At 38.3% G+C, this 27,888-nt stretch overlaps 1 protein-coding gene across 1 annotated transcript; it reads right to left on the bottom strand.

Moving 5' to 3' along the window:
• Positions 1-522: 522 nt before the first annotated feature.
• Positions 523-27,843, bottom strand: LOC139725735 (calcyphosin-2-like). Its single transcript, XM_071636820.1, has 16 exons — positions 27,790-27,843; positions 25,815-25,894; positions 24,498-24,608; positions 22,622-22,793; positions 22,030-22,197; positions 18,373-18,459; positions 17,500-17,567; positions 16,159-16,263; positions 15,117-15,284; positions 13,704-13,797; positions 13,019-13,137; positions 12,105-12,211; positions 11,083-11,237; positions 5,847-5,966; positions 4,828-4,924; positions 523-689 (listed from the first exon to the last, which is right to left on the bottom strand). The coding sequence occupies exons 1-16, from the start codon at positions 27,841-27,843 to the stop codon at positions 523-525; spliced, it is 1,872 nt and encodes a 623-aa protein (XP_071492921.1).
• Positions 27,844-27,888: the final 45 nt, after the last annotated feature.

The raw sequence follows: 27,888 nt of genomic DNA, 5'->3' as shown, positions 1-27,888 counted from the left end.
GTCAGACATTTCTTGTAAAGGTTTAGGAATGAGAGTTGCTGCTTAGCGCATAATCAAGTATGTTGCTATTTCAGGAATGTGAAAAGTATTCCTTCTTTTTTTCACAAAAAAGAATGGACTAAAAATACAACATGAGCACTGGAATACCATCTCCACAGTGTGATGTTGGTTAGTTGTACACTCTATATATGCCTCATCATTTCCCATTACAATAGTGACTTGTTAATGACTCCACTGATCAAAACAGAGTTACCTTTCAATATTTTCCAATTAAAGAATGCATCCAAGCAAAGGATTTGCTTTCCTTTTGGTAATCATAACATTTGCTGAATCTTGCTGTCATGATCATACAGACCGTTATAAGGTCGCAGGCCTTTGTTCAAAAATCCTGATCACTACCACATGGCATAAAGATATTGGCATGCTGCATTCAGGCAGCATCATTTAGAATCTCCACTCCTCTATGAAAAACCACCTCATTTTCCTACCACCTCCCCCTCTCCCAAAGTCCTCTCCAGCTGCCTAGAGAGTCCAGCAGTTGGTCAACAAATTAACGAAGTCCTCGTCACTCTTGGTAGTGATGCTGACGCCCTCGTAGTAATCCTCAAACTCCCCATATGACAGCTCCTTGACACGGGATCCAAACACCTCCAGGAAGTCGGAGAGGACCTGCTCCTCAGTGCACTTGCCTGTTAGAAGATAAAAGGCATCAGTTGACATGAGTGAGGGTGGTGGTGGTGGTGATGGTGATGATGGTGGTGGTGGTGATGGTGATGATGGTGGTGGTGGTGATGGTGTCATAATGTCTTGGTGTATCAGTGGGAGACAAGCTTCGGGAGGCAATATAACTGAGAAGTGCAGGCATTGATAGTCGAGAGGATGTCCCTTTATTCCTGACTCATTCTGATATATGTACATATACTGTAATTACACACTGTATACGCTGTTATTTTCACATACTGATATTTTTGCTAATGAGGAGGTATTAGACGTTTTCGCGAGATGTTGTTTTCACGAATTTACACCAACGCTAATGTAAATGTACTATTACTCTAGCGCCTGACAAATTTTAACGCGTTGTTAAATCTGCGATCCAACAGTGATTTGCAAAATTTGCGAAAATTAAACCCTCACAAAAATAACAGCTTATACAGTAGAGATTAGATTGTGTTATACATGTAGGATGAGGAGGCAAGGTATGCGTGCTGGTGTGGAAATGATGAAGAGTGAGATACATAGGAGGGGTGATGATGATAGAATCATACTATTCAGTGGTTTGTGGATACTAAAAATGTCAGTACCTTCAGCATTGTGCATATCAATGGTAGCAGTCAAATATCATCAGCTGACTGCTGTACCCCCGAAGGGCGTTCACACATAATAACTTATAAGTTAATGGCATTCAGGCCCTTCTAGCTCTCAACAAATGACATTTTAGATTGTATTATATGCCTTTACAGATTGATGACCCTCTTTGCTGAGCTCAATTGCAAAGCTGTTAGGATGTGTCATTTGAAAGTACAGTGACCTGACAGTTCAGTGACCCCTGTCAGCCATCCTCCCCTCCCCCACCTTCAAACTTAAATTCTGCGAAAACCTTGAACAAAAGTATGCAGATGAATTTTAATGATCCTACAATAGCGCGTGGGAAATTACATGGGTATTTATACTGTAGTGCTGTTTTGCTTCTTTGAGTTTTGCTTTTGTTTTTGTTGGTTTGTTTGTTTTTAGCTAAAAAGATGGATACATGCTTGTAGAGCATTACTACATTCCTCCTTTTAAGAATAAGGGAGAATGACATGTCATACCTTACAAAGGTTTTAAAAAACGATTTATTTTTTTTCTGGTATATACATCACCACACTCATGATGACCCTGGTCATTGGATGCAATCTCAGTGCACATCTACAATATGCATCATCCACCCCCTCCTTACCCCCCCCCCCCCCCCCCCCCCCTACAGATCATTCATTACCCAGCTGCCTATAATGCCAGTGTGGGTCAAACCATGCCTAAGTAATTACTAAGGACCTACAGGGTCCCCAGGCTCAGGCTCCTAGGAGGAGAGATGAACTGAAGATCATTTGCCTGGGTGATGGACAGAGCTGGCTGGCAGTAATGAGATTAAAAGGCACACTATTCTATTAACTCGTTGAGGACGAGTCCCTAGTATACTCGGGCAGGTGTCTACGGGAAATGCGTGCTGTATCAAAATCAGTCCGTCCTCAACGGGTTAAAGTGACTTTTGACCACTCAAACCAACAACCCATCCCATGGTCACAGAGAGAGCAGACAAAGCAGTCCTGGTCAGATTATTGTCATACAACCTTATGTGATTTCATCTGCAATGTTGGATAACTCGATAAAGGGGGGGGGGGTGGTATTTGCACACCCTGAGAACAAACTATTTTCCTTAGCAACCATCAGCCCTGCTCACATTTGTCTTCCTTGTGACTACTAGTAAATGCCAACAGGACCAGACTCAAGATATAACATTTATAGACGGTAGAAAGCAGGCGCAAGAACTGTCATCAACTCAGACTACTGGATTTAAACAAACAAAAAAATCATGAACTCAATAGATATGGAAATGTGTATTACAAAAATTCCAGTAATGGATTGTTTGAGATAGGGAAAGACTACATTATGAATTCAAATTGATTTTTTTTTTTAAACATAAATGTAGACATTAAAATGTTCCCTAATCCATTACTTCTGCCTTTCTTTGCCTACTAAAAACTGTAGATAATATAGAATGTGTGACTGGGAGACTCACACAAGTGCAGCTACCTCCTCTCAAGAACACATAGTGAGTCCTCTACTCCACAACTCTTACATGCATATCAGCTGCAACCTCTATTTGAATGCATGCTACCTAAATCAATCCTTGTCTACATATTCAATTACCTACTAATCAATACACCGCTTTAAGAGGAAGGACATCAAAAATCCGGTTTAACCTTTTCTGTCCAAGGGACTTTGGACAGTGCGTATAATGCTATAGGATTTTCTGTGCTAATAAGTGCATGGGGCAAACAAAGGATTACAACAGCCAAACTTTGCAGACTGAGCTATTAAATGTTGATCAAATTGGATGAAGAAATGCTCATGAATTACAAAATCATTGAAACTTAGGTGCTCACTATCAAGATACCCATGAACACATGACACCATGCTGATGAACCACGTCAAAAATGCTTATTTCAAACCGTCTATGGCTGAAACAAGAGTAAGGTAACTCCATTCACATACAGTTGAACCTTTTTAAAGTAATAACCACAGGAAAACATATTTATTTTTGCAATGATAAGGCTCATGGCCATCAGTGTTTCTCAGTGTCAGCTTAATCTTAATTTTTTATTGTTTACTTACCTGTCCCATTTTCACCTTACTTCCTTTACTTGTATTGTTTCATTCTTAAAGTGCATTATAGAGACTTCTCCCTGAATGTGATATGCGCTATACAAGCACAGTTTGTTATTATTATTATTACTATTTTCAATCACAATTTTGTGTTCATAGCTTCATAAGTTAGAGCTTGATATATGATTATTACACAGTAACAGAGACATAGGTAGCATGTGAAACAGGCCCATGGAGCGCAAGGTTTTCCACCTGGAAACATTGTTAATAAATGCCTTTAAAGGGGGTGGGGGTTAGAAGGTCTAACATATTCAGTGGGCACCCATATTAAGAGCATGGGACGGCACGTGCGACCTTAATTAGGCATGATAGACACAATCCCGTATCTGGCGGAGAACTCTTATCATTGGTTGTGACAGAAAAAAAAAAAAACAACAACAACAATAGTACAGCTGACTTGATGCATGTTGACCACTGACATTTAATTGGTAGGAAATAATATTGACCTTTCTGGGGTGGTGACTCGCATCTTGCAGGGTTATAGAAAGGTTTGACAAATGAATAAATGAATATATGAATAAATCAATTAATGTTTGGATCAATTTAAGTTAGTACACCACCAAGGTTTTGATGCATTTAAGAGAAGCTAATACCATGATGACATAATGACAGTTATACAAACTGTCGGGGCAAGAAGAAGTACTAATAACGGTTAATTTTTTTTTTTCTCTGGCCGTTGCCATGACAGTTAGTTAATGAGACAGGAAATCTTTCATGTCAAATGCTATCTGAAAGGGGGAAGGTCGTTTTCTACTCGGAAGGCTTTGCTGATCTATGAAAACACGACTCTGGATAGAAAGACGACTCCAAATAGAGTCCTATGCACTGAGGGTGAGTACCATGGTAATACAACAGTGGTACAAGTCCTATCTATAATATGCATTGTTGATCCTATGCCACAACAAAGTAGTATTTGATTTTTTTTTTTAATAAATCTACTTGTTATGCAATTCCAGTTCTGAAACAGTGACTGAGTCCTCATCCTCCTTTTTCCCATGTGACTACATGTTCAATACACTGTGACTGCTATGTACAGATTTTGACATAGTTGATGGGGTATGGGGTAGAAGATCTGCAGGTCATGGTAATTAAGTTTACCTTTTCTTGCCCCTGGCAGTCCTGTTTGTTATGTCACAATCTAGGCAGGCTTTTTATTTCTGCTTTGTTGATATGTTATGATTTATTCTATTCTCAGTCATGTTGAATCAAACTTGTTTCGTGTTCATCTATGAAGATACATATGATATGCCAAATAAATAATAATAATAATGATTGTAAAATCTGCTGAGAGAATATAACATGCTTACTTTCCATACAATTTTTTAAACAGGTGTTCAAGTCTGTTTAAACACATGTGATTATCACATATCGTGATTGGCAATCCTCTGTACATGTTTCACTAACCTGCCGTGACCAACGGATGCTTGTGAGCCCTGAAGAATTTCTTGACCTCATCAATGCCTGCTGTGCCCGACTTGTTGGCATCAATTTTTCTGAAGGCCTGAAAAATGTGGTGGAATGCAACTTTACGACAGCACAAGAAACTCACCAGCACTATAGACGCAGCATAAGGTTGCAAACAATGCTTTGGTTTTGAATTGGTAATGCTAAACAATTTATGTTTAATGCTTACGGCATATCAGCTAAAAAGTGACATTCATGTACAATTTTCAAAGAATGAAAGAATGCTACATATTGCTAATATCTAAACACTAAGAAATTTGCCCTCTCCAGCAAAAAGCGAGTCATTTGCATAAAAGCGGGTTTAATGCTAATTCTCCAGGCTCATCAAACACTTAGAAATCTACTCACCAATGCTCTCGGAAGTTGCAGTGAATTGTAAGATTTCTGCAACACCCTGGGATATTGATGATTGCTATAAAAGATGCAAGATTTCACTATCAAACCATTTCTATTTTTGTTTTAATATCTCTCCATCTATAATGTGATATGAGATTTAAAGGGATAGTACAGTATTGGTGGAGATGAGAATTGGGCTTTTAACTTTTTGCGAGATACCATGCAAGAAAACACTTATGATATAGTACAGAGCATACCATTTTAAGAAGAATTCAAAGTTTATTTGATGAAAATCGGGTTTGGAATGAATGAAACATCCAAAAACAAAGTAAAGCAAAGCGATCGTAATAAAGTGTGGGTCCCACACTTTATTAGAATCGCTCTTTTTTGGATATCTCAGCCATTTCAAAACCAATTTTCATCAAATAAACGTTGAATTCCTCATAGAATTACATGCTCTTTCATATTCATAAGAGGTTTCTCATTATCTCACCAAAAAATGTTAGAAACCTGAAATGAGGTCTCAACCAAAACTGTACGATCCCTTTAAAGAGAAAAGTCAAATGATAAAAATGAAGCAAGAAACAAACTTGAAAAGTTAACAAGTATTATCTGGTTCCTACCTTGATGACAAAATGCTTGCGGAATTCACTCATCTCCCCAATGAAAGCCCTGCAAAACTCGCTGTAGTCGATGGCGTTATCCCCGTTCTGGTCTATGATAAGCCACAGCTGGTCAAACAACTAAAAAGGCACAGACAACATTGTGAGATACACTTAATAGCAAGGTGCATAAATCATGACAAACACAAAGAAATAATGAATATGCATGTATTCATGATGGGGTCATGAATATGCATAGATTGAGAGAATGTCCACTTTGTGCAGTAGTGGCTAGAATCAAACTCCTCATACATCATGCAGATGAATACAACAGCATGTATCTCTCTTCCCTGTTCTTTTAAAGGTAATACAGTGAAAACCTCAGATCTTCATGTACACATTACCATAAAGCAATACAGTGCAATCCCGCTATAACGAACACGGTTATAACGAAATTCCGGTTACAACGAAGTAAAAATTACGACCGTAACATTATCAGCTCTATGTTTTTTTTATTGTTTATTTGTTCGGTTATGACAAAATTTCAATATAATGAAAGTAAAGTGCTGGTCCCGCGGACTTCATTAAAACAGGAGTCCACTGTACGACGTATATCACTTTACTTTGCAGTTTGGTAGCAGTGAGCTGAGGAAGCACAAAAACGGGGCTCCACATTACCAGCAGTCTGGTGGCCTCGGGCCACCAGACATTGATGTCAAGTCACCACTTTTTAAGAAAAGATATGCTTTGGTGGCCCAATTGGGCCATTCAAAAATTGTGAGTGTGTAGATTGTTTTTATGTCTTTTTTTTTCAACCTGAAAAGGGGAAAATAAGTTGTGGCTCGATGCTTCATAACTGCATGTGTAGTGGTGCGAATTTGTGAAGTAACTGAGCTCCAGTATCATAGACTAAAGAAGACTATGCTTTTACTCTAACATTGTTACATGAACTGCTCACTCTGCTACCATCGACCAGGACAATGAGAGTGAAAGTTCTATTGAACTTGACCAAGAAACCACAGTGGAGATGAAGCAGCACATAAAGGATGTGATCTCTTCTGAACCATTCCCGAATAGAATGGTAGACTCAATTGCCAACGGCATCTTGGACAGGGTATCGCAAAGTGTCTACGCAGCCCTGAAGTTCCACAACGACGCCAAAGACAAGGAAATCAAGCAGGTGAAGAAGCTGGGGAAAAAGCTGGGGAAAGCGAATACCGAGCTGGATGAGCCCGAACAATATACGAGACAAAATTGTCGGAACAAGCTGAAAGGGCTACCCTGCTTAAAGAAAACGGAATAAATAAATGAATAAATAAATTGATAAACAAATTAATTGATTCACTTTTGTAAATTCCTATGCACAGCCTTGCTGAAAAGTAGCTTCAAAGCTGACAGCAGGCTTTTTACTGCGTTGAAATAAATAAAACTCAAATCAAATCAAATCAAATCAAATCAAATATCCCTAATTGTTAGATAATAATTTCAGGAATATGTGGTATTTAAAGAAAATTTATTTATATTGATAAGTTTATGGCTGACATCAATATTAGTGAAGTTAGTTATAGTAAATGGTATTTAAATTCCTTTATCATCTGGTTTTACCTCTCATTCTTATTCCTCTCATCTGGTTTTACCATACATCCACCTGACCATCCACCTGACCACAACTGCGATCCAAGTGACATCCTCTACTGCTTTCTCTGCTCAAAATGCCTCAACATGGCTTACATTGGGGATACCAGCACTAAATTCAGAGCAAGATTCAACAACCATAGGTACACAATTAGACAACATCACACTGGTTTCCCTGTAGCTGAACACTTCAACGAAGCAGACCACTCTCTGCGGGACCTCAAGATCTGCCTCTTTGGAGGTTGATACAAAACAGCAGACGAAAGAAAACTCGTTGAATTATGTGTTATAATGCTTGGTAAAAGCATTCAGGTTGGACTCAATAGCGAACTCTCGTGGCTTAAAAGTAACAATTCAGAAGTATTCAACCCTAAACAATAACGTTACAAGGTTATTTAAGACCTTTTCTCAACAATCTGTCCGGTACATATACCAATTAGACTGCCCATATGCAGCTTTAAGCCTTACACAAGTATTGGGCACCTGCTAACACTTTCACTTACAGTGTACATGCTTTGATGATCTACTTGGTTACTCATACATATTCATGTCGTTGCGACCTTAATTATTATTATTACGTCATAATCATACAAGTTGACCACAACTGCAAGTGCACATGCTAATACATGTAACATGCACACAATGCTTCTACATAGATACCACACGCGCGTTGCCGGAAACATTCCTTTGACCACCACTTGTGTATATAGAGAATAGAGTCATCTTGTTTATTTTCATAATTGTTCATGTCGACTCTGAAGAAGACATGTGTATGCGTCAAAAATTCGGTTTGAATATTCAAATAGCACTGTTGGACTAAAATGCATTACTACCCTACTTGGTCATTCACACTACCATCACGGTTAACTGTAGTTGTTTACAATTTCCGTAAATTATTTTATTCTTTATGTTTTCTTTATAATTTGGGGATGCCACATTTCATTGTCCAGCCTCTAAATAATAAAATTTGAAGATTTTAGTGGCTAGAATGGCCCACCAGAAAAAAAAGTTAGTGTTGAACCTTGACTATGAGAATTAAACCACAATGGCATTATGGCTGAAAAGGAAATTATTATATTATTATTATTATCATCATTATTATTATTATTATTATTATTATTATTATTATTATTATTATTATTATTATTATTATTATTATTATTATCATTATTATCATCATTATCATTATCATTATTATTATCATTATTATTATTATTATTATCATTATCATCATCTTCATCATCATCCTCATCATCATCATCATTATTATTATCATTATTATTACCATTATTATTATCATTATTATTATCATTATTATTATTATTATTATCATTATTATTATAATTATTATTATTATTATTACTATTATTATTATTATTATTATTATTATTATTATTATTATTACTATTACTATTATTATTATTATTATTATTATTATTATTATCATCATTATTATTATCATCATTATAGATGTTATGCTATCTGCAACTGCATTTTATTTTCTCTAATTTCTCTAACAATATCACATTTGGCAAATGAGAGTTACTGCAATGTAAAAGAGTACTGCTGCTGATATATACGCTCTGGCACCTGGGAGACATCAGAACAAGGACAAAGTTCTGACATATCACCCATCAACGGAAAAGCTCGCTTCCACCATTATTGACATCACTCATATCTTACAAGAAGATGCCACCACCAAGGAAATCTTCAAATATCCTCCTCTTGTAGCATACAAGAAGGACCGGAGTCTGCCAGATCTGCTGGTCCACACAAAAATGAAGGCCCAGGCACCGTCGGAAGCAGATTTGGGATACGGTACCCAGCTCTGTAGAAGGAGAAGGTGTAACACGTGCAGCCACGTGGATGGGGCAACAAACATCAAAGGACCAAAATACACCTGGTTTGTCTGTGATCATTTCTTATGCACTACCAAAAATGTGATTTATGCGATCACATGCACAGCCTGCAACAAAATGTACATAGGCGAAACTAAACAGAGACTGGCCAATCGCACAACGAACATCTTCGCTCCATCAGGCTGAGAATACTGGGACTTTCAGTAGCCCACCATTTCAAGCTGCTGGGACACACCATCAATCACCTCAAGATCTGCGTGATGATGACCTGCCATGGTGGCAATGACGAAGTCCGCAAACTACGCGAGGAACAGCTTATCCATCGCCTTGGCTGCTTTGGCTGACCAATGGACTGAATGTTTCTTTCCATTTTTCCCCATAAAAGAATAAGTCATCTGGTCCCTCTTCTTCTTTTTTTTTCTATTTTCCCTTTTCTCAGCCTCTGTGTATTTCTGTTGTTATCTTTGTTCATATACTCCTTCTCCTCCCTTATCTGAGATCTTTCACTAGCTTCCACTGTGACCTGTTTTTCCCCTGCTTTCTTAGTGTTCTTGGTGGCATCTTATTTTGTGCACTTCTTGTATTTTCAGTGTTTCCAGTATTGTCCAGTGGCCTTGGGCCACCACTTTCTAAGGAAGGATATGTATTGGCAGCCTAATTGGGCCACCCAAACTTTGTGAGTGTGTACATTGTTTTCATGTGGTTTTGCCTATCCAGAAAAGGGGAGAATAACTTGTGGCTCAGGGCTTCATAACTGTATGCATTACACCTAGCCGCCATGAAAAGGGTTGCAAGATAATCTTCACTGCTGTCTATCTTTGTAAGTCTTTTTTCTATTCTTCTTCTAAATCTTATCTATCCAATATAGCAGAAGGTTTATACTTTATGTTAAACAAAATTATTTTATGATTATTTGGTGTCATGGAAAATTATGCCTATCCCTTAATTTGATATAAAATGTTAGAATTAGTTAGATTTGGCAATTGAAGCCCTTTATCATTCCTGCTATTTGTATACATTAATCAAGATTTTTAATCAATTTAATGTTTTATTAAATCAGTTCATATTTTTATGTTTTACTTCCTTACTTCTTAGTCATAGTGCTATTTGATGCACTTTGTCATACCTGCAAATTTTCACACAATTATCATGGTTTATTGTATTATTTATTTGTTTTATCAAATACAACATTTTTTTAATGCTTTTCTTTATTTTTCTGGCCACCAAAGAAAAACTTGGTGTCAAGCCATGCATATGATAATACATGCTGCTGTAAAAATGGGAAATTGCGCATACCATGCATGCTAAATCAAATTTCAGTATTTAAAAAAAAAATATGGTAAAAAAAAAAAACATGTTCCTATTATTGACCAAGAAAGAACATGCTACATATCATTTAAATATACTTAATTGGCAGCTCTGTTAATGACACAGAAAAAGATTTTTTTTTTTCTTTTGGAAAAAGCAGCATGAGAGACAGTCATTCATGTATGTAAAAATCCTGCACTGAATTTCCTGTTATATTTCTATTTGACAATTAAACCGAATTGAATTGAATTGAATGGAATTGACTTGAACTGAATTGCATTGAATTGAATTGAATTGAATTGAACTGAATGGAATGGAATGGAATGGAATTGATTTGAAATGAATTGAATTGAATTGAACTGAATTGAATTGAATTGAACTGAACTGAACTGAACTGAACTGAACTGAACTGAGTTGAGTTGAATTGAATTGAATTGAATTGATAATGTCCACACCTTTGGATCTAGCTTGATGTGATATGTCCTCAGGGCTTCCATGAGTTCCTCTCGGTCCAAAGTCCCATCCCCTGAACGGTCCATCTTTTTGAAGTGCTTTCCCAGTCCAGTCAGTGTACGGCTTGCCCGACTCAGGATCTGCTTATGTATTTCCTCTGGGAATGTGAAAAATGCATAATTAGTTTGATAACCTCATCTGAACTTGGGAAAAAATATGGGGAGATTTTTCAAAAAAAGGAAGAAAAAAGAAATTAGTGCAGATCTTTGCTTTCCTTGTGTTACATCAATCAACATCTCATACAATACCTGTGGAAAAGAGTTAAAAACAAGACATTTGGTAGTTAATGAATATTTTGACAATGAGTGCATATCATAACATTTTTATAACTACCTTATCTACAGATTGTACTGTGCATACTTTTGCTACTAACATCACAATAATGAAAACACCTGAAAACTTTTTAAAAATCAATCTAAACTCTCGTTTAGAACCCACTGAGATGGAACCTCTCCCACCTATCTGTTTGATTTTACTCTATAATACTGCAGCCAACTTGAGCATGATTTGACATTGCTCTGTAAAGGGGCAACTGTAATATCATATACACTGTAGGCCTGCCATGATAAGATATTGACCATCAACCGAGATAGGATTTGATTTGAAGACCCCATACACATATAAAGAATATTTGGAATGATGATGTTGTGGGTAATCTAGTCAAACACTTCTTTGAATCTCTCACTTAGTGTTTTTCTACGACTAAAAAAAAAACAAAAAACAAAAAAACAAAGTAAACTGAGGTTGGTGATTGAGTAAAGGGTCTTTAGTTATGCCTAAAGCTATCTCGTCTTCATACTCCATCTAAGAAGATGCATTCTGTCCTACCAGACCACCACATTCGGTGGTTTGAAAAACGTTCCTGCTAAATGCAACCCTACATGGTATCATTGGAGGGCTTTCATCCATGATATTTGCCCTTAGACTGTATTCATCGGTTGGATGAGGTCACAGCGATACTTACTCTGGACACCCGAGATGATCTTCCAATCTTCCGCCTCCTGCTTACTCTTCTGGGGATTCATCTTCTTCCGGACCTCTGTGGGGTTCAGCGGGACGTTGTCACCAAACCTGTTGACGAGGAGATGGGCAGAGAAAATCATGAACAATGAGTATATGGAAGGAGAAGAGTGACTACTCTGTTCCAATTTGTGTCTTGATTAGTGGTTAGATTTTTGTTCAACTTAAAAGAAAATATACATTCAAAAAGTATAAAAGATTACATTCAAAAGCTATAAAAGATCACTAGCCTAAGCCATGTTACATCATACTGGTGAGCACGAAATACTACCAACGTCATATTTTATAGGCTGAGCAACAAGCAAAAACATACTAAGAGCAAGACATGGACAGTGATACTATTCTGATAAACTTGGCTCGGCTTCTGTTCTCACAGAAAACAGATACTGTAAATTCAGAAGGGAAATAGCACAATCCAGCCAGCACTCAAACAGAAGTGTATTTCAGTGTATAAATTTGGAAGAAATATTGAGGTCTTCAGGAACAAAAATCTTCAAAAGAGCTAAATGAAAACATGTACGGCTATCATGCAAGACATATTCATGACAACATCATCTGTCAACAAGAAGAAAAAGGTTCTTGTACCATACAGGTGACTTCCGTTACAAGAAAGTCATCTGGACATGTGGTTTTCTTTCATTACACTGAAATTTTGTTATAGACGAACAAGAAAGGACAGTATATTAAGATATCTATTAAGATTTATTTGGGAACCTGAATTTTTTTCTTTGTTGCAATGAAAATTTCGTGATAACCATGTTCAGGAGGGGACTGTATGATAATCCTGATTGAAAATGTGGAGCGATGACCACAATTATTCTGTCATGCTTTTATACATGACAGAAATAGAACACTCACAAAAACTCTTTTTTCACTTCTTCGTCCACGTCCGTGACCCGTAGTGTGACGATGGGTTTCTTCTGCAGAGTCTCAGGTAGAGATGGCTGATCGTCTGCTTCAAAACTTAAATCCTCTCCCTGAAAAAAAAAAATTCACCACAAAGAAGATAAAGAAAAACAAATCTCCAGCAAAGCACTGTCAGGAATTTCAATATCTCATAATTGGTCAACTTGTCCACAAAAAGCATAATCTACTCTTTCTCTTTTATTCGCAATGGTCTCAACGTCATAAGAGAGTTGATGCGATGCATATATCTATTTTTTTTTTTTTGGGGGGGGGTATGTAACTTTTCCTCAGTGAAAAATTGTCCGATATCTTTTTCATGAAAAGAATCTTTTACATGATATTGTAATCTTATGTGAATCAAATTGTGTTTTATAAGGACATAATGTATCATATGCTTCAAGACTTATCAAGCAGAGCATATCAAAAGCAGTACTTTGTGAAATAAATAACATGTTTCCAAATCATTGATTAGTCCTAGGCCATGAAGATACATGTTGACACGCACAAAACACAAGCTGACTGAAATATCAAATGTGCCCATTTATTTTTCCACACAATTCACTTGAGGAAAGTGGGCGGGTCATGATTTATACCATCTCTGACTCATTTATGGATAAATAAGAACCATTTTTCACACCCTTGTGATGTCCGCTGGGGTGTAGACTAGCCCCTTTCTCCGTCCAGCCACCCTCCTGTATGACCCTCTCTTGATGAATGGTAGGGCAGATGCTCTGCATTCAGAAACAAGAGGAGAGACCTTGTTTAGTACAGTATTCATCGCATAATCGGGACAGGTTGGGAGTAGCAAACAAGGCCCCTTTAAGCGAGGTGCCCGATTTCGCGATGAGCATTCACCATACACTAAAGGGCATACGACATGTACATGTAGTGCACACACACACACACACACACACATGCATACTGACGTACTGTACATGTGCATGAATACACTACCACGCTACCCCTCGGCACGACCCTCTAGCTCATTCACAACTGAGGAAGATTGTGACGTACGCACAGATCACAGTGTATTGAAAGTTGAAACACTCAGAGACGAGGAATTTAGACTTTGCCCTCAAAGTGTATGACTGAGATTAAACAACGTACACAGCCTGAGTTGTGTGAGCGAGGCATGTTTTTTATATACATGTATCAACAAAATCAAAGATCGCTTGAAGAAAAATTGGCCCGTTTATCAGAGGTCCCCGCCCGATTATCCAGTGAAAATAACGTGCATTGGAAATGTTTCTGGGAAGCGTATGTCATTTAAGCGAGGTTCCCGATTATCAGATGCCCGATTATGCGATGAATACTGTAATACCCTTCGGATCACTTCTTTTAATACTCTTGGCAAAATTTCATATTGCACTGACACTTTGATTGAATCTTAAAAATTTACCTCTTCAAATCCTAGCTGTTATAACAAGAGATTACCAATTCTTTTGACTGACATTTTTACAAATATCCTGTGATATATCATATATGCCACACATCTAGAGAGTTTATTTCTTTATTTATTCATTTTTTTTTTTTTTTCAGATCCGGACTTTCTGACAATTTTGCAAGTGGTTATAAAATTTGTGATCATGAAGTACAGTAATGAATGGAGAAATGTGCATGTCTAAATCACACTGTTGGGATCAGAGTAACTACTTTCTAATGTTGTTCAATTTGCATGCAAGTAGCAACCAATTTGCAAAATTTGTGAAAATTAAAACCCCCCAGAAGTTGTATGGCCATAGAGTATCGAACATCTAAAATCAGAGGTTGAGAGCTAAGTTTTGGACGAAGGCCTATACACAATGAACAGTAAGTTGATCCTTTCAACACCATGGAAGTCAAGACAGAAATGCATCAAAGCTTGAACAGAAAAGTACCAGTAAATATACTTTCTCAGCAATTTCTTCGCATTAATATATTTCCAAGTGATGCGCTTGGTAATGCCTTCATTGCATGTACATTGAATGATATTTTAATTTACTGAACATGTGAACTGATAACAATTTTATCATAAAGAAAGCAGAGTGGGCTGCAATGTTGTTAAACTCACTTCTTCCCAAACTGCCTGAACTCGTAAACGGTCATCGTCTTGTCCAGGGCAAAATAGAAGCCGCACAGTTCCTTGAGCGCCATATTGCCGTTCCTGGACACCACTCGGCAACTGAAGTTCAGCCGCTTGGCAAGTAACTTTTCAGTGGCTGTACCCGACGTCTTCACTCTACACAAGAAAAAGAATAAAAATGAAAAGATGATAACATCTACTCCATAATCTAGCAGACCTAGTATGTAACATATCACTATGAATTCTGAATAAAATAAGTTGACATAAATTTTCTGATTTGGTTCAATAAGATGGTCTAGACTAAAGTTTTCAATTGTTTTATTTTTTATTTGTCCTACTTTATTTCCATGAACTTACTACAAGAACACAAACAAGGGGTCACTAGATAAACACAGTTCTAGAAAAAGCAGCTTTTTAGTTTAGCTGAAATCAAGCATGCAGAAGATTACATATTTAAACACAATGAGGCAATTCAAAACAGTATAGTAACATCATTCAATCAATCAATCAATCAATCAATCAATCAATCAATCAATCAATCAATCAATCAATCAGTCAGTCAGTCAGTCAGTCAGTCAGTCAGTCAGTCAGTCAGTCAGTCCATCCATCCATCCATCAATCAATAAGAATTGAAAGCATCTTGGAATTAGAAATTTGAATAGTGTGTGGTATTAAGTTATCAAACTTTCAGTTCTTAAATATACATCAACTTTCTTTCATTAAGTCAAATCACGCTGATTTGCACTTTTTGTAATCTTTGTGTCTGTGATGTTATCAGACCTGCAAAAAAAAGCTGCAAACTATTGAAGTTGCCATGGCAGCTGAAAGAAAGCAACCAATTAGCTCTGGGCATTTACGACATTACAATTCAAGTAACTGCAATTATTGCAACGTACAACAATTGCAAAATCCATTATGAAATGAGGCCTCTGAAGTCATATGTATCGATATCCAGCCGTCTCCATTCTCATGTTCATCACAGGTATCTCCACAGGATAGAAAGGGGAGAGGGGTGAGGGGGGAAACTCACTTGGTCTCATGGAGATTGCGTGGTCTCCATGATGTAGCTCCATAGCGACCATAGTTTGATGTTGGCGTTGATACCTGGTTTTGTTCTGGGTCGCTGATTGGTGCTCTACATCAGTTTTTTAAAAAAAGCAAGACACATATCATTTGAGACAATCACACAAAACGAATTACACCAGTATGAATGGACATAAATTCTATCATCTGTCAGTCAGATATCTCAATATGACCAAACTATTCTTGGGGTCTTAACGCATTGAGGATCAGCTGATTTTACTATAACACCTGCTTCCCATAGATACCTGCCAGAATATACTCAGGACTAGTCTTCAATGGGTTAAAATGCGTGCAAAACATAATACCGCTTTACAAACATGAGAAACCTTGCAGTAAAGTGGGGGATGGTCATGGATTAAACATGATCAGAGATCAATGTCTTACTGACTTTATATATTTCAGACATTGGTCTTAATTTGTGAGACTTTGTGAAGAGCACAAAATGTTATCGTGATGGAATAACATAAATTTACGCTTATTGTCATGTTTAATAGCATTGTTAGAAAGCAACGGTCATTGAATAAATATGAAGATTTAGCTTTATTTTTAAAATCATTACTGCATCCACAGAATTTAATATCAAGCCAATTCAAGACTGCATTTTACAGAGAAACAGTAGTTACTTGATGAACTCTCTTTAAAGTAAAAATGAGGAGGCTATCAGTAAATGTCTCTGTTTGAACTGATTATTCACCAACCTATTTGAAACATGTGAAACATCATTCTTCTCAGATCATAAACTGGAGCATCATGTTGCAAACTATATAAACATAAATCTATCTAATATCTAAAGTGTTGGTAAAGATCCTACTCAAATGATTGGCTGAGAGCTGTCATGTGACCAGTCTTTTATTTTGCACGAAGGAGAAACTTCACTTTTGACCAGGCGTTGAAATACTAATGACTGGTACTATGACTGCTTGTCTGTGCTCAGCTGTAGAGCTGATGAATAATGAATACATTGCAACTGTTCGTGCGCGTGGCTCAGTTAGCTTGGAGCTGGAGCTGGCCGGGGGATCATGTGAAAATGGCCACCATGGAATTTAAATCATGTCACCATTATATAAAACAAATAATGCCCATTAATTGGTCGGGTATTGGTAAAAATAATTATCCGCTCTGTGTATTACTTTTGAAGAGTCCAAAATACAAGATACTTGGCTTTGCCTCATGTGTTTCTGACTGTTCCTAAATTACTATTGGGTGACTAATCCTTACTAATGCCCTGTGTAATGTCTTATTTGTACATTAGTCCACTTTTCCCGAAATACCAACAAAGTCAATGTACCTTGAGAGCTGATCAACTAGTACTGTTTCCATAATGTGCTGCTTCATACGTTCTGCCACTACATGCTCCTGCATACATTGAGATCATTGAAAAGAAAGAGAGGGGAAGTAATAAAAGTAATTAAAAAAAGAAATTGTGTAAGAGGAACTTCCAACAATGAAAGCCTTGTCAATATCCATACATAATTGAGACAAATACATGTCATTTGACTATTACATTAAAAGAGTGTATCCTTTTCTTTTTCTGGTGCATGAGTTGGGAAGAGAATGATATTTTCTTTAATATACTATATCACTGTATATGTACATATAAAATAACAGATAGGGGATAGATGTATCTGCTTAGCTCTGTAGCAAGTTCAAGAATCATGTTTGTCAAAGTCATGATTCAGTTGTGTGAATGAATAAATGTACATGTACTGGTAAAAGATTCAGCATTTAAAGCATGAAAGATAATTTGGATTGATGTCCACTAAAAGTGCTGCAAGGCTTGGAGTGCCTGAGATTATTCCAAAGTCACTAACAGGGTAGTTCTCTTCAAGGGAACTATGTAATGCCCAAAAACAAAAACAAAAACAAACAATCAAACAAACAGTATGTAAAATATATGGCACATATTTAGATATTTTTTTGGCCATACACAGGCGATGATTAGGTATTATGAATCAATACAAGTCAACATGTTTTTGCATTGAATGGTTCCTTTAACAAGCCAGTCAAAATCAAGTCAGAATCTAGGAAATATTATGAAGTCAGATGACAAACAGTTTGGGCTAAGAGAGATCCAAGGTATGCACAAGGACACCAACACAGGATACCGATGTTTTTTGTTTGCATTTTCTATTTAAACGTTAGACAGAAATGTCAAACTCACGGCTGCTATCTTCTTGTTGACTTCTTGTCTATGGCTGAGTGAGGAATTGTTCCAGCTGGTGTTCAGGGGCTCATCCGCATCCTCCTCCTCATCCACAAAGCTGAAAAGATGTTTGGCAAACACGACAGAGACAACAAAACACAGAAATGTCAAAAGATACTGTTTATGTCTCTGAAAACGACACTATATTTTCCCCCCTCTTTTCCTTTGTTTTGATATTAGAAGATGTTTACTCACAAGAACGATAAGCTTCATACATCTTTTCACTGTCTCAGTCAGTCAGCTAGACACAGCATGGAAAGAGATGTTTACAAACTTTAATGATGTCCAGCCCTGGCGTATAACTTAACGCTATCATACAGTTTTTGTCTGCCTGATAACGGAGTCTCAACAGGCTAGAATGTGTCATTGTGATGACACAATATTTTTAATTGAAGATTGAATAAGTGACATCTCAGCAGGTCCTTGGGGTGGGGTACAGGAATAGAGGACCAATATGCTTTGAAGACATAGCCAACACTTATACAATACGTGATCATAGTTAAGTGAAATGGAACCCTAACACCGTTATTTTCAGCTTTTTCAGCTAAGGTCAGCTTTTACAACAAATATATTTCATTATTTAAATGCACATTTCACAGCTATTAAAGACCTAATAAAATGCTTGCAAAATGTTTTAATATGCAAAAGAAATGTAAAATATATGTCATGATTATCAAAGTAAATATGTTGTCAGTGTCGTTCCGGTTTTTATTGCTTCTAGAAACTCCCCCAAATACCACATTTTTGGAGGACCCCATTGCAGCTTTTGCGAAAAAGATAGTCACGTGACCAACACCCCTGAACCGATTGATGACGTATAAGCACGGAGTTGTGCTCAGTTAGCAGACGCCGCTCAGCACAAGCACTCAGATTACTAGCTTGGTACACGCGCGTACACGATAGCTAGCCCGGCCAGGCCCGGGCGCGTTTTTTTAAAAGACGGCACAGATTGGGGCATGGCGCGTGTTAAACCTATGGGAAAAACGTTGGGTTAGGGTTTTTGGTTATGGTTAGGGTTAGGGTTAGGGTTGGAGTTAGGGTTAGGGTTAGGGTTAGGGTTAGGGTTAGGGTTAGGGTTAGGGTTAGGGTTTGATGGTTAGGGTTAGGATTAGGATTAGGGTTAGGTTTAGGGATAGGGTCCCCGATAAATTTTTAGTTTCCCCAATCTGTGCCGTCTAAAAAAAACACGCGGCCCGGGCCCCGCGGGATGTGCGCTCCCGGTCGACCCACTGACTGTCGACATGTACGCACCACGCACGTACATTATCACTAAGTTAGCTTGCACAGATACCTGGTACTTCGAGCATAATGTCTTCCCTTATATGGGTAAACTTCGACATTGATGATGATGATGATGAAGACTGCAGCTCTGACGATAGCGGAGAAGAAGAGGAGGCACATGAAGTTGAAGGGGAAGATAGGGAGGGAGAGGCAGCCGATGAACCAGAACGTTATCGTGGGGCTGCACCTTACCGATATTGAACCAGCTGCATCTCCCCCGCTGCCAGTGCAAGAGCGTATGAACATGGCACCAAGCCCGAGAATAGACCTCACGGAAACGATCGCCTGGGAAATACAGTGGTATGTCTGGTACGCCCCCATATAGTTTAACGTTAGAAAGGATATACTGTATTCTACATGATTGACATTGTAAGTTGTAACTGTTTGTCTAGTAAGTAGATTAGAAGAACAGGCCCAGCTCGCTCACAAAGTGAGCGGCTACTCCGGCCGCAGCAAGCAAGCGGGAGCGTCCCGGCAGTGGCCTGGCCCGTCGGCCGGCGCTTACAAGTTAAACTACCAGTAGTAGTCTAGCAGTAGATCTAGTAGCAATCTACTAGTAGTTATAGTAGTCTACTATTAGTAGAAGTCTACTAGTACTAGGCCTACTACTAGTAGTAGTACTATTACCACTACGGCACTAGGTCTAGCAGACTAGTAAGTAGTAATAGCAGAATCTTTGGCAGTACTACAGAGGCTTCACTCTAACGCCTAACGGTTAGGGGGATATGTTGTTACGGGGTGGGTCGTGGCTCAAAAAAAAAAGAAAAAAAAAAGAAAAAAGGCCTAACCAGTTTCCCATAGTCAGTTTCTGCAACATTTGTTATCAGTAATTAAGATGCGCCATTTTCTAAGAAAAACGATACCAAGAATTATCGTCAATTTTGGTCGAGTAGTTTTTGTTTTATGCTAAAAATCATACTGTGGAAGGAAGCCCAAACGCCGTGCTTATCTACCGATGAATGCTACGGTGGGGCTGGATTCACGAGTAGGTCTAGGCCTATAAAGCAGGCGAGTCGCCGTAGTATTAGTACAGACACGCAGTGGTGGTGGGGCTATCGTGAAATAGGCCCCACCGCAGTGCGCGTGCACCGTACCCGTGCGTTTATAGCAAGCAAGGGTAGGTCCTCCTAGGGTTTAGGGTTAGGTACATGTAGGGTTGTATTTATGGTTAAATTGGCCGTTAAATTAGTCGAGGGCCATATTATGAAGTCATTTTCGCCGCATTCACGAGTATTCACTGTGGAAGGCAGCCCCACCGCCGTGCTTACCTACACCGAGATGAACGCCACACGGTGGGGCTGAAACAGGCGAGTCGCCGTATAGTATTACTATTACAGACACGCAGTGATGGGGCCTATTTCACGAGTTTGCCGAAAATAATGGATATCCAAGCGTACCACAGTTGTAATCTGTATTATTGGCAGTATTAAATCCGATACAGTTCATTAAATATTCTTTTGTCTAAAGGCTTAGCCAATGACAATAGTGCAGCGCAACACATGCTATGCGCTCGCTAGCTCGCTACCCCGCCAGCGCTAGCCAGCCAGTGCAGCCGCCGGCGCGGCCGGCTGTCGCTGCGCTGCGCTAGCATAGCCTTGCCAGCTCGCTGGCTACGGCTAGACTGGTCGTGAACGACTCCGTTCTTAGACGTCATCACAATTTAGAAGTGATAGTGCGCCGCATGCGGCGAAAGTATAGCAAGTTTTCCAAAACCGAGGAAATTGCATCCATTATGTTAACAAATATAGAACAAAATTCAGAACAGTAAAAAAACCCGCACAACCATAGAATTACTTAGAATTTAACATTTAATATTATTACATCATTGAGAAAAAAATGCCTAAACCATTTTATTAGGTCTTTAAAGTAAGACTAGACACAAGCACACAAAAATGTCCATTCATAAATGATGTCTACCCACGAAATGACCAAAAATGAAGGACGTGAGTTGCTTGAATGCTTGTTTTTGACAATCTTGGGTGGGCAGTATCAAAACTGAAACAGGTAAGCAAGTAAGATTGGAGTTGCATATTCGTCAGACAGAATTTTTCATGGCAATAACATGCACTCAACCTTACATCAGACTGACTTCTGACTTCAGTCACCTTATTTTGAAATTGCTGATTTACAGTAGTCATGGGCAATTCTTATCTCTTGTAACAAGTCACTACTACATGATGTACTGTGATATTTTTAAACAACATGCTATTTAGACATCATAATAAAATTGTGTGCATTTTGTCAAAGAAAACCATGTGCCAATAAGCGAGTCCAATTATTTTGAGCTTTTGCTATAAAATGATGGGAAGTGTAAAAGTTCAGACTGCTAGAAACATACTCTGTGTCTGCCTTCTGCTGCTGTGTCACTTGCTTTCCTTCCCCCTTCTTAGACTGCTCCTTGACCTGCTGCTGCATGTCATTCTGGTACTCCTTGTACAGTTGTTTGTGTCTTTCAGAGGGAGGTGGGACGTTGCTTGGCACAGCGGGCTCATCCCAGGCACTCTGCATGACAGAGGAGAGCATGAATCAGCGTTATCATCACACAAGTTTTCAGGCTTACAATGTTAATTCCATGATTCTGATATTTAGTAATTCTCCACAAAGTTGATGCACTGCACATCCCTTTTTTTTCTTCTTCTGTAATCGGTGGGTTAAATCACATATTTGAGTCGAGTTAAACTGGGTCAAAGTGGTTCTGGCAAAACCCAAACTTGGAAGCATTCTTGGGATGTGAACCAGAGTGCAAAGATAGGTATTAAAATCTTGCCAAAAATACAAAACAAGACAAGACGCTGGGACACAAACCAGTGATAAGTTCATCCTTCTATATGATGTCCACCCCTCCCCCCCCCCCCCCCCCCCCCCCCCCCCCCCCCCCCCCCCCCTTATACGTACACCTAGGGTAGGTATGATAAATAAATATTACCTTGGGCTTCTTCTTAGATTTGTCAGCAATGTCGAGTCGTGGAACATTTGCTGGTCTGGAAGAAACACTATGGTGAGAGAGAGGGCCCCCTGGGGTGTGGTGCAGAGCAAACGGGGCCTTGCTGGTGCTCTTTCGCCCAGATGGCTTGGGATGGTAGTCATGGTAACCCCAGCTGGAAGCAGTAAAGTGCAGTGATATGATTTCATTTTGCAATGCTCAAACCTAGAACATTTTATGGACTGTTTTCCTCTGTTTATCATAAGGTACCAGAAGTCATTGTTATGTGATGAATACATACTTCAGCAATGCCTATATTATTGTATATTGGTTGGCAACATCATATAACATGCATAACTAACATACACCAACTAATATTCAAACAAACTTCTCATTTGGAGGGTAAAAGACAGTTTACATGAGAGTCACATATACACTTTGCAACTGAACTTTCTTATAACTGATGTGAAGACTACATCTATAAAGAATGATAATAAACATTATGATTAATTAAGATTTATTTGTGGATAATACAGTGGAGGTTCATGAGTCCAACTTTTCGAGACACATGGATTTTGCTAAATCCTCTTTGTGATAAGCATTATCATTAAATCCAAATTGCAAGAGCCATGTTTCTTGAAATCATTTTTTTTTAAATATCACAGCAGTTACCAACCAAAAACATAGAGGTCAAATGTGATAGTGAATACTTTTTTGTTGCTTCAAAATGTCAGTGTTTGCTTTCAGATTTGTTTGTTGAGGTAAAACTTATGGCAGAAACAGCCCTCATCAAAATATAGAGATATGCTACAATTGTCCAGCTATAATCGAGACAAAACTGTACATGGGTTTATGAGGAAGTTGAAGCTCATGTTGGTTGACATGGTTTCTGTTTATTCAAAGTTTGTAAGGTATACAGTAGAAGAACACTACCTCCACCAAGCATATATACTCACAAACTCACACACATACAGTGTGTATACACATATGCAGACATACAAACAGACACCATCCACATACATATACCCACAGACATAGATGTAGACACAGACTCATACACAGACACAGACAAATACACAAAGACAGACCCTGACCTACATGTATCACAGACACAGACATAGATAGACACAAACACAGACACAGACCAGTTGTATCACAGACACTGACTCATCATAGACACATACAATGCACTCCCGTTATACGAAATGCTCGGGACCGGCAGTTTTCTTTCGTTGTAACGAAATTTCGTTATAACCGAACAAATACAATATATAACGAAAACAAGGAAACCACAATATATGTCATATCCTGTTTGCTGAATAGTCATCATACACTAGAAAGCTATGTGAAATGTGATGGGATTAACTGTATTACAATAATAAACGCAAGTTCCCCTCAGAAACTGTGCGTGACACAAGGAGCGAAACTCACAGTGTGGTGTGAAGCGTTCACCCCATTCAGAGACGCTATATCATGCTTGTTCCGCTATGTATTTTCGAAAGCAATTTGCATTTCATTATAACGGAGCGAATTTCCTTTGTCTTTCTTTGTCTGTGGCGCTCGGAAAAGACTTCGTTATAATGGAAATTTCGCTAGAACCGTGTTCGTTATAAGCGAATTTTGTACCATAGACTTTAATGGTGATAATTTTGGGACCAGAAGATTTACTTCATTATAATGAAATTTCGTTATAACCGTGTTCGTTGTAACGGGAGTGCACTGTACTTGAGTAAATAGACAAAGACACAGACCCTGACCCATTACAGACACAGACAATGCAGACACAGGCCCTGACCTTCCATAGACACAGACACAGACACAGATCTTCTGGTTACTAATTTCTGTGTCAAAATAACACTAACACCAATGTCTGAGATACCTGACAGTGCTTGCCGTGTCAGGAGGTGACATCTTCTCCTCGTAGTCTTCGACAGGTTTGGAGAGAGTGTCATCGTAGTCAGCTATCCGGCTCAGGTCTAGGTTTGGTATGCTGTTGACAACAAAAGGCATCAAAATAGATACAATAAAAACAGAAAGATGTAGATACATAGCTCCACAGTCAAGAATGATTAAGATCAAAAGAAAGCTATAAAAATCATAATAAGAATGATGATGGTGATTATGATGCTGCTCATGATCTGCTATGCTGCTGCTGTTATTGATGATGATGATGATGATGATAATAATCATAACCAGAAAAAGCACTCTGAGAGTGCAGACCCTCCACCAAGCAGCTCTTTCACACCACAAATCTTGTTCTTCCATAGAGACGAGTGATTTCCCCTCGTACCTGTATAATGCATGCTGAAAATCGCCCAATCCCAATTTTTACAAGCCTTTTGTTAGTTTTCAGTTGTGAGAAGCCTCATCCTAGCAGAGCACGCACCTTAGTGCGCGTATATGCAAACCTCAAATACGAGTAACTTGAACTCTTTAGTTCATTGACCCTATCTGCCAAAAGACGAAAAATCCTTGCCAAAAAAATCATAAAAATTTGTGGACTACTACCAAAATTTAATCATCTGTTCCTTGTGTCATTATCAGTGATTATTAACCTTTTCTGCAAGTTTTATCCAAATCATTGAGATATTTTGCACACAAACAAACAAACCAAGGCCGGCAAAAAACATAACCTACTTATACTTGGTGGAGGTAATGATAATAATAATAACAATGAAGCAAGAATGATGTCAATTCTACTATTACTACTTCCATCATTATAAGATAAAAATGAAACATCTAACACTAATAATAATGTCAAATACACTAAAGTCTTTTACTATGGGTAGCCCCTCAATGTCAAGTGCTCCATTTCCAAAAGCAAGGGAAACTGAGGAAGTTTTATGCATTTGTCAAACTAAATTTCTCAGATATAGGCAATGGAGCATACAAGTACAGGTACCTCACAAGATACCGTAAAACATGATATATTCGCAGCACGAAATTTTCGCGAATTGCAGCAGCCGACGGCCTTTTTCGTGGCATGAAATTTTCGCGATTTGCCACTGCCGTTCAATGCATATAGTGTAGACAAGAAATTTCGCGTGCATTTTAATTTCGCGAATCTTGGCGCTCGCGAAATTCGTGAAATTAAAATGCACGCGAATATTCCTCGTTTTACAGTACTGTATGGAAATAACGTGATCATCTTTTCCCTCCTACTATCTAAAAAACCATCAATCCAAGCTGTACTCACTTGCTTGGCTTGGGACCATGACTCTTGACACTTGTTGGTCTCCTGTATTCCTCTACCTGCGGCTGAGTGACTGGGCCTCCCTGTCAAAAGCAAGTCATATTTCTGATCATTCAGACCTAGCTCGTCAGGTTATTGTGGGGGGAGTGGGGGGGGGGAGAGAGGGGCCTGGGAAGGGTTGAGGCTGTACTGGCATGGCCTTCAATGTCCATGAAGCATGGCAACTGTACACAACCTTGTATCATTAGCTTTACTTACCCACACATGTCAGGATCATGAAACAAAATATTTGCTCCCATGATGCCCATATTTAGAGACATTTTGGACCTTCTTCAGATTTCAAGGCAAATGTCTGTTTATCACTGAGTTTTAGCAGCTTGCCCATAGCACACAGATAGATGTGATTTCAGAACCCTACACACACTTTAAAAAAAAGAATGCTTATTACGATTTCATTCAAATCATAATGAAATCATCCCAGAGAAATTCAGGTCATAAATGTTACAACCTTATGAAAATAGAGTTCATAGATACAAATGAACACACACAGTGCTAAAAAAAAAAACTACCATCATTGTGGGTGTAAAAAAGCAAAAAAAAAATGATAAAAACAGCACATACAACCTTATCTCATGATTCCTTTCCATAACAGTCATTTCAAATGATATTAATCACCTCTAATATCAGCACATTATAAAAACAGATGATGTGAATGAAAATCTTCACACACATGCACTTTTTATCTTTTTTATCTTTTTATGGTGATTCAACATAGTTTGAAATGCTCCTCCTCCTCTCCCCCCCCCCCCTTCAAACTCAAAGATTACTCCTCTTTGCTAAGAATGCAAATCTGACTCAATATACAGTCCAATGGGGCTCACAATCTGGTAAACATTAAAATGCAACTGTTGCTATCAAATATTTACATCATTAGTGTTACATTATCCTACTTAGGATGGTGCTCCGATATGCATGCTTTTGTGTACACTGTTTTTGCACAAGCTTACTGTTCCAAGCCATGTAGTAAGCAAATGTGTATATTGAGGAAGATTACCCATGACATCAAGTGGGTAAACACTGCATGGAAGACCTTCATGCAGGCTTCCAAGTGAAGTACTTATGAGTGTTTAAGACAGAACAAAACAAAAACCCTTTGAATTCTACATGTTTCTACTGTGTTACTATATCATGTGACCGTGCATCACAAAACCAACACAAAGTCACACCCCTTGATTTTACGTGAGGACTCAAAAAGGGTGAAACAGGTCAACCAAGTCAGTTTTTAGCTTTCCATATTTTCTGAAAGAGCTATTCTTCTACATTATTCTTAAGTTTTGAGTAAAATGAATGGGAAAGTGGGTTTTCAGCAATTTTTCTAAAAACTATTTTCTTTTTCTTTTTTTAGAGTAGTGTGATCAGGTATGTCTCAGAAGCCCTTTTCATTTCTTGAAAATTTTTTGCACACTCTTCACTTTCAACTCTAATAACTTTTGAAAGAATAATACTACTGTTTTGAAAATTCGCATTAACCATGGGCAGAATGTGTTGATAGATCATGCTTATTTTCAGCCTAATTTGATAATTTCTTCATTTTTGTTGTTCCGGAGGTTTACATCCTGTTTTTAGTCCCAGTCATCACACAGCAAGCATGGCTTGGCATAGATTAAGCACTTGAATAAACCCTGTACTTCAGAGCCTCTTTCACTTCACACTTTTCCAGAGTGGGTGCTTTCTTGCCAATATCTAGATAGGTTAGGAGAGTCCATTTGAATTGAGTTACAAGTCATTCTATAGCTTAGAGTCTACTCTTTCAGAATCTGCCCTTATCTAAAAATCCATGTCAAGGCAACTTTTTGTTGGATTTGCGATGGACGGTCACATACAGGGGCAAGCAAGAGTAGGAATGTGATGTCAACTTATTTCAACAACTTTTCATGACTTTTGCATTGTAAACCAATCGCAGAGTCAGAATGTTTACCTGCTCAGCTGTGAGGTCCCGTTGAGACTGTGCCAGCATCTCATAGCCAACCATGAACTTCTTCACCGTGGCAGATCTCAGCAGAGGGGGGTAGTACAG

This window comes from Diadema antillarum, unplaced genomic scaffold (genome assembly GCF_040938485.1).
Source record: "Diadema antillarum isolate AM-2024a unplaced genomic scaffold, OU_Dant_1.0 seq00000057_RagTag, whole genome shotgun sequence".
Lineage (NCBI taxonomy): Eukaryota > Metazoa > Echinodermata > Echinoidea > Diadematoida > Diadematidae > Diadema > Diadema antillarum.
The sequence above is the reverse complement of the archived record's forward strand: the minus strand, read 5'-3'. Positions and strand labels throughout refer to the sequence as shown.